The sequence below is a fragment of the Saccostrea cucullata genome, unplaced genomic scaffold (genome assembly GCF_032062105.1).
Source record: "Saccostrea cucullata isolate Sc308-1 unplaced genomic scaffold, CSIRO_AGI_Scuc_v1 ctg8076, whole genome shotgun sequence".
NCBI lineage: Eukaryota > Metazoa > Mollusca > Bivalvia > Ostreida > Ostreidae > Saccostrea > Saccostrea cuccullata.
Genome location: NW_026936842.1, coordinates 59908 through 72970, shown reverse-complemented (window position 1 = coordinate 72970; position 13063 = coordinate 59908). Strand labels below are relative to the sequence as shown.

The window sequence follows — 13063 nt, the reverse complement described above, 5'->3', positions numbered from 1 at the left end:
CCGACACTCTGTCTACAAATGCTGAAAAATACGTATCTTTTATTTATCATTTAGCCTAAACAGCAAAGCTCGGTTATAACGAAGTCACTGGGACCTATATTAATTCGCTATATCCGTAATTCGTTATATCCATATCAAAGGAATGAAGCTTATTTCAACTTATGTTATCCGATATAACATAACTTGGGGCTGTTTACGCTTTATAAAGCGCGAAGCGGTTTATAAGAAAGCGTAACTTGCCCAAGTTTTGTTATATCGGATAACATAACTTGAAATCACCTTCATTCCATATAATTTAATTTCAGTGTATACAATGAGACAATATTTCCCCCGGAAAAAGGCTTCAAATTGAGCATTATTTGGAAAGTAACGTCAAGCGGAGTAATACGTATTTGACGTAACTCATTGTGACGTAGGCAAGTTATGTTGTAAGAAATGCCTAAAATCTTTTACCCAATCAAATGACGGGTTACAAATAAAATTAAATTATAAGAATATATCAAGGGATACAAGATAGATAAGTACGCTGTATCGGCGATTTTGCAATATCTGTGTTCGTACTAAACGAGTTTTACTGTAAATATCGGAATATAGATAGATTCTTTATTTCCAAATAAGAGCCCTTTCTGGCATCACAGACAAGAAGAATGATTTTAAAAAGAAAAACTACTTATGTGTATACTAATGATCTACTGTAACAGTAATGTGTTTCTATTAAGTATACCATTGTATATGCACGATTATATTACGTACTACATAGAATTTAAGATACCATAAAAGTGATTTTATTACATAAACAAATGAGAAAGAGAACAGGTTTTCTATATATGCCTATTATAGTTGAAAATAAATGAATTATTATTGATTTAGTAATAGTTTTTTTATACTAATATTCTATAGAAAAAGAATGCTGATAAAAAGTGATTGTTTACCTGTTACAAACTGTATGTAGATTAACCACATTTTAACGACTCCTCTTTCTCCTTCTATTGTTTAATATTAAGTTATTATTCCCCGGTCTCACACAGATTTAGAAATAATGAAAATCCATTTTCCTGCTTTGATAAGGATGGTAATAACACTTGGACGACACAGTAACTATTTGTTAAAAAGATAGTTACTCATGTATGTATACAAATTATACGTTGATGTAAATTAAAAAGATACTTAAGAACGACATATATCCGGGAAAAACTGTTTTAGATATTGCACGTTTATAAATAGATGCATGTTGATAATATATATTGCATTGATCTGTTGATTTACATTTTACAAAGTTTTACTGAAGAAAACATCTGTTATAGAAATCAGTTACAATTTTTAATGCGTATATCAAATATAAAGAGTGCTTTAAATTAACAGTTTACCATTCTTTCCAATACCCCAATATCAAGGATTCCGTTGTATTTCCAATCAAGGACAGTATATTTGGTCAACGGGCGACACGTGTGATAACAAAGAAGATGCACACATTAAAATGAAGTTAATTTTGCTAAAATGTGATGCATTAAAAAACCAAAAGTTTGATTATGTTTAGTCAAGAATAGTGATATTGATGTATTGAGTATATAAAATAAAGAAATAAAGAATTTTATATCAGGCCGTAGGATCCAATCATCTTGATAGATTACAGGACAAGTAAATCAGAAGGTCTTGGTTCCATTTTACTCCAACCGGTCCATTTTTTGCCTATTATGCAGACTTGGTGCTTTGTCCTTCCCATGGAAGTGACACATAAAGAACCTGACAGATGACAAAGACATGATATGGTTTTTCCTGACAATATTGCTAAGTACCCTTTTTTTTTTGCCCCCCCCCCCCCCCAAAAAAAAATAACGAGGTAATGAAAATGTTTATTGCTTAAGTGATTGCTTGTTTGTTGTTCAACGTCCCTTTTGTGAGGTTTACACCCATATGGAGACACCACCACTTTGCAGGTGAAGAACTGCATACCTTTTCTTGGCAATCAAGGCCATTGATTATTCTGAGGAAATCTTTTCGTGCAAAATCTACTGGATCACAATTTTTACAAGGTATAATTGGAAGGACGAGCTTCTTTGTTACGGAGGGGAGTTGAACCCGTGACGTAGTGCTCAGCCCCTTAATCCGCGAATTTATAGCAGATGCTCTAACCACTGCGACACGCGGGTAACTAATAGAAAATGAGACCAAGTCAATAAAACGTTATCTATTATAACAAGGAGAGGGATACACATAAATATATTTTATGGCACCATTCTGTATGTTGTGCTTTGTTTGATGGTTGATAGAATAAACAATAGAGAATGTATTGAATTGAAAATTGTCATTTATTAAAATGACGAAGACAAAACTCACAATCAATCTAATCAATCATAATTCGTCAGATCAATAATTCATAATCATACAATTCAAAATCAAAATTCACAATCAATTGATATAATCAATCATAATCAGTCAATCTAGCTAATCAGTAATTACAAATCAGTTCCAAGAAGTGCCAAAATCATAATCACACTAACCCATAATCATAATCGGGTATGATACAATGTATGATCACAAATATAACATATGTGACAGTTTAGAATTAAAAGCAACCATATACATATGAATTTCAAATTTAAACACTTTTAAAAATGATTAGATAATGTGAAAAAAGCTACAACCATCAAAGATGGGGGAAAACTTATCCATAAACCTTTGACATTGGCTAAAAGGCTATCTGTATTAAAAGAAATACCAAAAAGGGGCCCGGGGAGAGTGGGTTGGGTTTTGTAAAATCAAGTCAATAGTACATGTGGTGGTTTTTATGACGTATTTCCGGAGGTGCGCACCACTCGTCAAATCAAACCAAGTTATCAAACCTACATGTCTGTGGAGTGTAATGTTAGAGTTATCCCCCTTTTACTACAAAGATGTGCCATAAAATTATTTATAAAATATTAATGTACTTATCACTATTTTACAGTACAATTTCATTAAAAGTTTGTGTTGTCTGAAATTATACTGTCTTTAAAAACTTTATTATTTCATACTTAAGAAACATGTAGAAAAACAATCAAGTTTCTCCCCTTTTTTATATTGGCATTGTTAAATATCATCAATGATTAATACAAATGTGCACGCGTGATGTTCATAATTTGAAGTCGTGAAATGCATTGCATATAATTTTGTACTGGTATTGTCAATAATAATGGGAGTTAAAATGACACTAAAGACAACGATATCTCATTTTCCGTTCCTTATTTTTGAAAGGCAACATATTTACAACTAACATGCACATGCTAGTTTTATTGACAAAATGTGCGATATATGTTTTACATATTTTTGAAAAAAGTGCATTGTAAATAAAAGGTGTTTTATCACAAAGCGAGTTGAATAAAAATCACATTCAACTACAAATCATTTGAGATTCACTTTATCCCATGTTCTTACATTTTATTTTTTACTCCACAATCAATGTCTTACACTGTTTTTATATAGGACTCCATTTTATTTTACTTTATAACGCTATAACGTTACAACTGTGGGATACGAAAACGATATCATATGAGCTAAATCTACTGGATAAAGGGGTAAACATGAGATAAATAAAATTATATCAGGCATTATTATGATCTTTAGAATAATCAATTTTTGTAACGTCGATGAAAATGCATAGTACAAAACAAATTAATTCGGTATTTGATTTTTTTGTGGTATTCGTTATTCAGTTATTTCACATCTTTGTGCAATCAGTTATATATATATATATATATATATATATATATATATATATATATATATATATATATATATATATATATATATATATATATATATATATATATATATATACATATCTAAAATTGTAAAATTATGTCTCAAGGGTAGACAGTTATAGCAAAGGTAATTCTCAATTATCTTAAACTATCAACTTAATTGTAGGTAAAAAGAGAATATACCGGTACATGTTAACAATATTTATCATCAATCATCGCTGCCTTGCAATATAATAAACATCATAAATGTATGCATTTAGCAATTAGTCTTTACATGCTGGGTTTTAAACAAACAAATACCTTCAAGAAAAAATGTCCACATCATTTTAAAAGCAAAGCATCAGCAGGTCTAACTATTTCAAATAAACTACTATACGCAGGCGGAGGATCATCTGGCCAGTCTTGGAAACAATCACCTGGGTAATCAGTCGGAAAGAACTGTCCCACATAACGGTCTTCGTGTTCTGTATATGGGGGACAAGGGGGAGATATAGGTGAATTTCTAGATTCTTCATCACATTGATTTAGGTCGAATTGTTCCATATGTTGTCCTTCATGTTCTAAGTATGGAGGACATGATGTGGTCATTGATGAAACACTAGATTCTTCATCATATTGATCTAAGTCGCAATGTTCTGTAGGTGACAAGCTATGTATTTCAGGATCTGAGGATGTTTGTTCCCTTGTTTGTCTTGATGCGTGATATCCTAAAAAAATTTTGTTTAACAACATATATAATTAAATCCTATGATAAATAAGAATTACTTTGAAATAAATAAAAAAGTTGAAATTCAAATAATTTGTATTAAGGATACCATGTACAACTGCATCTAACAACATCGGTGACATATGGACATTTGACTGCCCGGCTGATGATTGGTTTACTGAGAATAAAAACGGAAAAAAGGGATTCTTTTGAAGCCTTTTTATATCATTAAATATTAAATTTACCAAAATTTCTTTTGAGAATTAGATATATCGTAAATGACAAACCATTTAAAACGCCATTTGATATTGTTGTGACTGATCTGTTAGCCTCTGGTTGCCTTGATATTTGTTCAGCTAAAATATATAAGCACCGAATAAAACCTAATCCCTGCAAAACTTTCAATAGCAACAATAAAATCAAATCAAACACTAAAATAAACTGTTTTCGGGAAGAAAGAAATGTAACGAAAATAAACAGTGATCATGTTAAAAGTCAACTGGAACAAGTTATTTTCCAATTAGTTCACTTTGAAATAAAGTGTACATAGAACATTCTCTTGCGTTTGCATGTTATAGTGGTACATTTGTATATACATGTCCGACAGTTGACGCTTGTAAAGATGAATTTAGAACATTTCTAATAACGTTAACTTGTGACTTTGCAATCCGTCCTATTTCCACTATGGAAGAGTTAAAGTTCTTTGTGCGCTCTTTTGTAAAACACAAATCACAAAATGTACAAATCTCGCGGGATTTCTGGGACAAAAGTAACAAAAGTTGCATCATTGCGTAAACATGTACACAATATGTTGGATGTCAGTGATCAAATTCTAAGAAAATCAAATGAATCATTTTATTGCTGTGGACTTTATATGCATCAAGAGTAGAAACGACATCAATATCAATTTTTATCTTTTGTTTATCGTATGTATCTGTTTATCATCTAAATACAATACACATGCCTAGGAAATGTATTTTAATTTATGGATGATGAATTTAGGGTTCTCACTCTCTTACATATGTCTATTAGTTTATTGTATTGATATGTCTTTATCTTATGAAAATCAAAACTATATATGTGAAGGTTTTCAATTCCGAGTCATTTGAATACAAGATCATTTCTTCTTATCACAGGGTAAAAATATTTACCTGAGGGAATCCAAGGTCTGATTTCAGAAGATTACGGTATTGTTATATTAATAATGATAAACATAATTATCTCTATCTTATGATAAACTGTTTTGTAGAGTCAGAATGGGTAAATAAAATGGTTTTGCAAATGACCAATGACAAAATGTAAAATACTTGTTTCAATTTTAGTTAGGAAGTAGTTGGCCATTATATTGACGCCGAAGAATCAAGTTTACTTGTATAAATTTGGGTAGCTCTCAGTATTGATTTATTGAATTAAAATACCTGAAAATGTATTAGTATTTTGGTAGTATCGTGTCTTTGTTCTTCTCTGGCAGCCGTACTTTTTAACATAAGCTATGACGATGCATATAAAAAGTAAAATATGCGCACCTATGGCGGAAACACCAATATATGTAATGGAATCCCTACAAAATGAAAGGATACATGTACACGTCTGGCGAAAAAAAATAAATTTGCTATTATATGTACAACTTTTTCTTATATTTCTTTTGAATGCTTCTCTTTGAAAAAAAAAATAGATGCAGAGCTTTTTCTGATTTAGTTGTTAAGAGAGAGAGAGAGAGAGAGAGAGAGAGAGAGAGAGAGAGAGAGAGAGAGAGAGAGAGAGAGAGAGAGAGAGAGAGAGAGAGATTTACCCAACTGTCATCACAGAGGATTGCTTTAGCTGTTTTCACCAAACCATAAGTTTTACTCATTGACCATTTTATGTTTCATAAAATGCAATCTACAATAGAACGATAATTTTCATTCGGGAATACAGGACAGGTATTTATTATGATGTCGATGCTTAACATAAAATCACTGTGAGTTTTGTTTTTGGAACAGGAACGCTCCTTTAAAAAGGTAATGAAAGAAACATTGATTGAAGCTATTTCAAGAAATTTATGTCCCTCGACCCAAGTAAAAAAAGCCTTGAATACCTAATCCGAAGGAAAGATAAGGGGTGATGTTAACCTTTGACCTTTTTGTTTTGGGGTTTGTCCTTATTAAGATTCATGATATCAAGCTTTATATGCATTAGCAAAAAGAGATCTAAGGTTATTAACAAAAAACTACTTTATGCAATTCTTTATTTTTACGTTGATCACGAGGCTTTAGTCTTCAAAATCTACAAGATTCGTCTTGAAGTCATAAGATGTTTGGCTATTAATATTACATGTATATTGCAAAGGGCTAAAAAAGGACTTGTATAATCAGAGAATCAATCTATGCAATATATTATTATACATGTATGACTTGAATATTAAGAACCTGTGACTTTAACCTTAAATACGAATGTTTCTTATGTCACATCGACATTTTTGAAATGAGAATTTACGTGCCTAAAAACCTTATCTACCAAAAAGGGGAAACTCGTCCAAACTAAAAAATTGTAGGAAGTGGGTTGGAGGGGGTTTGAATCAAATTTCCCTCAGAGCCCATTTTTTAATACCCTACTACATTACCTTTACTCGACTTTTTTGTAACAAAAAGGGGAACCGGCTTCAATTGTCATTTTCAATAGTAAGATGTTATTGCATCCCCCTTTCATGCTACGTGCCAGCGTTATTAAGAAATATGGTATATTACTTCCTTACAAATACTCAAATGCATTTAATGTTATCATCTGGAACAATTTTTCGCAAAAATTTGAACTTGATGAAGTTGATCTGAAATTCAATATATGAAGCTATAGGATCTAAACATTCATTTCAAACCCTCAGAACTATTTTGAGATAATTCCCTTCCAACCGAAGTATTATAGATAGAATACAATACCAGATACTAGGAATAGGTCAAAATATAAAATCCTTACCTCAGAATATGTGACAGACAGACAGATAAAAGGACGGACAAACAAGTACTAGTAGACAAACAAACGTCGATTAAATGGATCCCTTAGTATCGCTCTGCTCTGAAAGTGACACAAAAATAGTACATGTTAAAAAGACCTTGAAAATACATATTCTACTTTTACAGACATGTGCAATAAATGTCACCGCTCAGTCATGAAGCGTATGTAAAAAGCTCAGTATATCTTGTTGATTAAAAAGACAACAAACGTATCTTTAAGCTCCCGGGTATCTAAAGTTACGCAAGTGAGTAAAGGATAGGTAAAGGTGTTCCCATACAAATATGTTTTTTCTTTTAAATGCATATGATGTATATCTTTTATCAAGAGAAAGTTAACGTTCAAATATATTTTCTTATACTTACTAAGTACCCACAGGATGTAGAAGCTTTAAAACATTTCACCTTATAAAACACTACAACAAAACAATTTCGGCACAATGACATATCCTATTTGAAATAAATAATGTACACTCTAAAAAAACGGAATAATATTCCAAAATAAATAAAATTGCTGTGCAAATGTTAAGCACTTTCTCAATTGATAAAGAGTCGAGGAAACTTCTAGCGTAGTTTAATCCAACGAAAAGTAACATAACATTAATATTGGTATTCATTGCTACTTGGAACATCCTTTAAAATTTAGACCTTGTTTCTGATTGATTGATTGATTGTATATTGTTTAAAGTCCCTCTCGAGAATTTTTCACTCATATGGAGACGTCACCGTATGCCGGTGAAAGGCTTCAAATTTTGACCTTTACTCGGCTCTCAGGGCCATTGAGCAGTGAGGGATCTTTATCGTGCCAACGCCTGCCGCTGACACTGGGCCTCGGTTTTTAAGGTCTCATCCGAAGGAACCGCAACTTTTACTTCAAAGTGCCAAGCGCATGGCGAAGGAACAGTTGCTACCCATTTGATCGACTGGGTCAGTCGCGGCCGAGATACGAACTCACGTCCTCCCGATCACGAAGCGAGCACTCTACCGACTGAGATACCGTGAACGGTACCTTGTTTCTGTAGAACAAAGTAAGATATACTCAACAAAAAAAGTTAAGGGTTATGAAAACCTTCATTAATAATTTCTACATCGAAAAAGTATATTTAATCAAAATAAATTACATAATTTCCTCTGTACAGTTATTACACATTTAATAAGAAACTAATGGTAAATGTTCACTTGGACAGAAGAACAAGATTAACATTTATTGATACCCTCATATTCAGAGTGAATTTCCAAATGCACAGTAATTACATAAATTGTTTAATTCAAAATGGACAATTATCCAACAACTCTAAATATTTGGTGAAGCTTCCCCTTGCCTGAATAACAGCCCTGCATCGCCTGGGGAGACTTTGGATGATTGAACGGTTGGTCCCTTGCGGTATCCGATCCCATTCCTCTAACAGAGCAACTTCAAGTTCATGGCCATTGCATGGAGCAGGATCAAGCTGCTGAATTTGCCTCTCAAGAACATTCCAGACATGTTCAATAGGATTGAGGTCTGGTGACTTCGAAGGCCACTCCATTCTCTCGATAGTATCTGCCTCAAGACGCTGGTTCACTCCGTTTGCTCTGTGTGGCCTGAAGTTATCATCCATAAAAACGAATTCTGCTCACATTGCCCCGACAAATGTTCTTAAAATTGGCTGATGGATCTCACCTCTGTATCTGATACCGGTCAACGCTCTATTTCTGATGATGTGCAACCCCGTGGATCCCTGAATCAAAATGCCTTCCCACACCATAACAAAACCTCCTCCAAAGCGATCATGTTGAGCCACGCAGCAGTCACTTAAACGCTTATTCTTCTGTTTCCACACTTGTCACCTTCCATCATTAAAATCCACATAAAATTTTCATCAAGATTCATCACATCAATTTATATTAAATTTCAGAATTGAAATTTTCTTAATTTAAATACAGCACATTATACATAACCCCTTAACTTTTCTTGTTGAGTATATGTCAAACCTATTTTGCTGATGTTTCTTACAAACTTGTTTTGTAGAGGAATATTTTGATTTAGATTTCGGGAACTATAAAATATGTCCAAGGATGTCTTTACCTAGTATCTCAATCTAAAAATGAAATACTCAATATAACCTAGCTTAACTGTAAAAATATATGAAATTTATCAGTTAATTGCAGTAGGCGAATATCAACATGTGTAAATATAGTTTGTGTGCCCTATATTGCGACTCAGTATGACCAACATTGGTCGGTATGTTGGTAATTTATGTATCTTTCAACATTTCAACATAAATGCTGAATTATGTTTTTCGGAATATATAAAAAAATAGTTATTTTTAAGGAAAATAAAACAATCTAAAATGCAAACAAAAACAAACAATCCAAAACAAACAAAAACTGAGTTTGACCATATTAACCAGTCCGCAGGGAGAGAGAAGCAATAAAAAATCTTCAAGATGACACTGTTTTTTTTTTGAATTTCCTATTTAAATGGAGTCCAATTACGTATTTACCCTCAAAGGACAAAACTTTTTCTCATCAATGTATTGAGCAATGAATGTACTTGCATGTACACACTATGATCATAAACAAATGAAAAAAATGTTAAAATCTCATGCAGCTAACAGATACTAAGCATGATCTAATAAGTTTGCGAAACCTTGAAGTTCCATCATGCATAAATTTGAAAACATTAGTTTCAGCATTTAAGATTTGTCTCTATAAGTCTGTAATAAACACACCAAAAGGACTTGCTGGTATATGTATAAGGAAAGAAGGTAAATTTACATTGATCCAACAGAATGATTTTAACTTTCTCTGTATAGGTACTAGAATGTATATGATATGAAAAACTAAATTAATAGAGATCATAATTATGCAATTGTAAACTTAAAATAAATTTTTTAAAAAGCGTCTTCAATCTCACTCGAACAATAAAAATCTGGTTAAATTTGGTGAATTTTACGTCATAAAACTGTGCCCTATTTTTATCTTCGCATCTGTGTGTATGTTTGTTAATTTTTGCAAGTTAAAAGTTTTTTATTTTAATGATTTCTAGAAGTAACACCTAATTTACTTGTTGAAACATGTGAAAGGTTTTTGCTGAATATCTATTTTAACATTTTTATAAAACAAATAAAAAAAACTATATTACTATTTTGTGCAATTTCCTATTCCAAAATGTATCTTCTGAAAACAAGATGTTTCTAATGTTTTTTTTTTAAATGTTAAATTAAAAGTTTTCACTTCTGTCATTTTCTTAAAGTAATATCTTAAACTTTACAACAATTTACTATTTTCAATATTTTTTCATAATTTGTTTTATATATGTTTTCATTATCAAAGTATAACAATTAGAACACCTTTTTCTTCTTTTTGTTACCTTTTCTTTGTTTTAAAAACTCAACCCTTTTGATAAAATTCATTATAAGTAAATACATACGAGATCCATTATCACTAATGTTAGATGTAAGACATTATCATGTATATGGTGTAAAATCAAATAAAGATGAAAAAAAAATAAAATGGATAAAAAATGAATAAAAAATGGAATATTATCATAAGAAACTTAACATGAAAAAAAAATAAAGCGAAAAATGAAATAAAGAAGAAAAAAGATCGTCCATGAGCTACATATATCATACATACGCGAACAAACAAAAACATATCCATCTACCATATTTACTTCAAACGAGAAAAAAATCTAATAAGGAAAATATACACACTCTGTCAAATGACTATATTTACCTCAATCTAGATAATACAGAGTATGTTGCTGATATTAGGACCTGTAAAAATATTATTATCAAGGTTTAGAATAACTTTATATTAAACATTTGGCTTTACTAAATACACAATTAAACAAAAACAATAGAAATATTTATTAGAAAATAGGCCTTTATTAAAAAATACTTAAAGATTTTGAAATGGTAATTATTATGCCCATTAAATTGTACGAAAATTCAATTTTAATTTTGTCAAGAAGCTAAACCAAGAGCAGGTTGTTTATCAAATTACATGTTTCTTTGGTTGTAATAAGAAGTTGTAGTTTTAAAACAAAAACTGTTATAAAATGTTAGATCGAAATAAAATATTTTAAATATATCAATGATGAAGAAAATGTATTGAGAAATTATATTTCACAAATTAAAGTTAATTTATTGAATTCATTTGCTTATTTTTACGCAAAAAAAATCTTTTTATTCTATTTACAAAGCATTGCGTTGAGTATTCTTCTAATTATAGCAATACATAAGACATAAATACATTACAAACGATAAAATAAAAGATATATGTTTTTCAACATGTTCTCCAAACATTAATCATATATACGGTTTTAACCTTTCCTTTATCTTAAGCTACGTATATATTATGAAAAGATTGGAAAAAATGGTTGGTTAATGTTTTCCGGTTGGATTCTATTTTTAGAAAAAAAAATGGCGTTTTCAATGTTTACTGGAAAAGCTACCTCGTTTGCCGAGAAGGTTACCATAGATACATGTAAAGATGGAAGTCCGTGTGAAGGATGTGAATCGTCAGTGGGAAAAATACATTTGTTTGATGAATATTAAGTTACTTTGGGTCAAAACAATAGGTTATATATATGACGTCAAAAGGATAAGACGGAGTCTCCCGACTGTCTGAAGTAAGAATCATTTTTATGATTCGGAGATGCATACATGTAAATGTAACTATCATGGTGTTCATGCACAATTTTCGCTTGTACTTACCGCTCTGAAAACACACACAGATATAAATATCACCTGTGGTCCGTTATAGCCAATTTTCTCAACCAAAAATGCATGAAGATAATGTTTCGATCCACCAAAGCAAAGACCGATCCACCGAACCCAAGGCATTGGGAAAAAATAATAAATCCAGGAACAAATGCATTAGCTAGACCGTACAATCAACACATCAGATTTGAATACCATTAAAAATGTGCGGGAAAAACCCAAGACAAGTATATAAACATCATGAGGAAAATTTCACTATCCCGGATGAACTATTCAGGACTATCGAAGATATGGCTATCTTCCCGTGGAAATTTTACAAGGAATATATAATATCTGCGAAGACGCCTGGGGAAAGTATTTAGAATCAAATTGAAATGATAAAAAACATGGAACACAGGTAAGTTATTTTGCACTTCACGCTTGAGTGACACACTTTAGTTTCTTTTTTATAAATTATAAAATATGACAGACGTCTGTATATACAAATACATTCATAAACAAGGGATTAATATAAATATTGCATCAATAAACTCCTGTGATGAAATGTAATAAACATGAAAGTATTTTGAAGAACTAAAGTATTTATACAGAAGTGCATGGATAAACGATGATCTGCCCAAATGTTACTCCACTACATCATCCTTTTAATAAACACCTTATAACATACTTATTCTCATAAAATGCATCGTTTTTAGTATGAATATTTTCAAATTACAGTAGCGTACCCCTCAGCCTGAAAGTATGGGGTCCTTGAAGTAAGTCACAAAGGAAATTTGTCTGATCTCCAGTCAGTTAAAACAAAATAACAGTAAAGAGTGTATTGTGGGTGTGCATTACTTGTCAGCACTTTCTAGTGGCTTGTGAAAAGCTACCTATCCAAACATTTAATGTATACTACGTATGTTAAAATGAATACGTAAA

General features: G+C 31.4%; 1 protein-coding gene across 5 annotated transcripts; it reads right to left on the bottom strand.

Moving 5' to 3' along the window:
* Positions 1-3845: 3845 nt before the first annotated feature.
* On the bottom strand, positions 3846-12541 carry LOC134246705 (uncharacterized). 5 transcript variants are annotated; one of them, XR_009987684.1, is made up of 8 exons: positions 12137-12541; positions 11154-11194; positions 7399-7497; positions 6244-6327; positions 5865-6007; positions 4734-4802; positions 4556-4624; positions 3846-4447 (listed from the first exon to the last, which is right to left on the bottom strand). XR_009987684.1 is itself a non-coding variant. In XM_062729064.1 (8 exons), exons 4-8 carry the CDS (start codon positions 6247-6249, stop codon positions 4062-4064), a joined length of 678 nt encoding a protein of 225 aa, XP_062585048.1. In that variant the 5' UTR covers positions 6250-6327; positions 7399-7497; positions 11154-11194; positions 12137-12516; the 3' UTR covers positions 3846-4061. The 5 variants fall into 5 exon arrangements, 4 of the variants coding, with proteins under 4 accessions (XP_062585048.1, XP_062585049.1, XP_062585051.1 ...); XM_062729064.1 differs by having other exon boundaries at positions 6239-6327; positions 12137-12516; XM_062729065.1 differs by lacking the exon at positions 12137-12541 and adding an exon at positions 11896-12106 and having other exon boundaries at positions 6239-6327.
* Between the last annotated feature and the right edge of the window lie 522 nt (positions 12542-13063).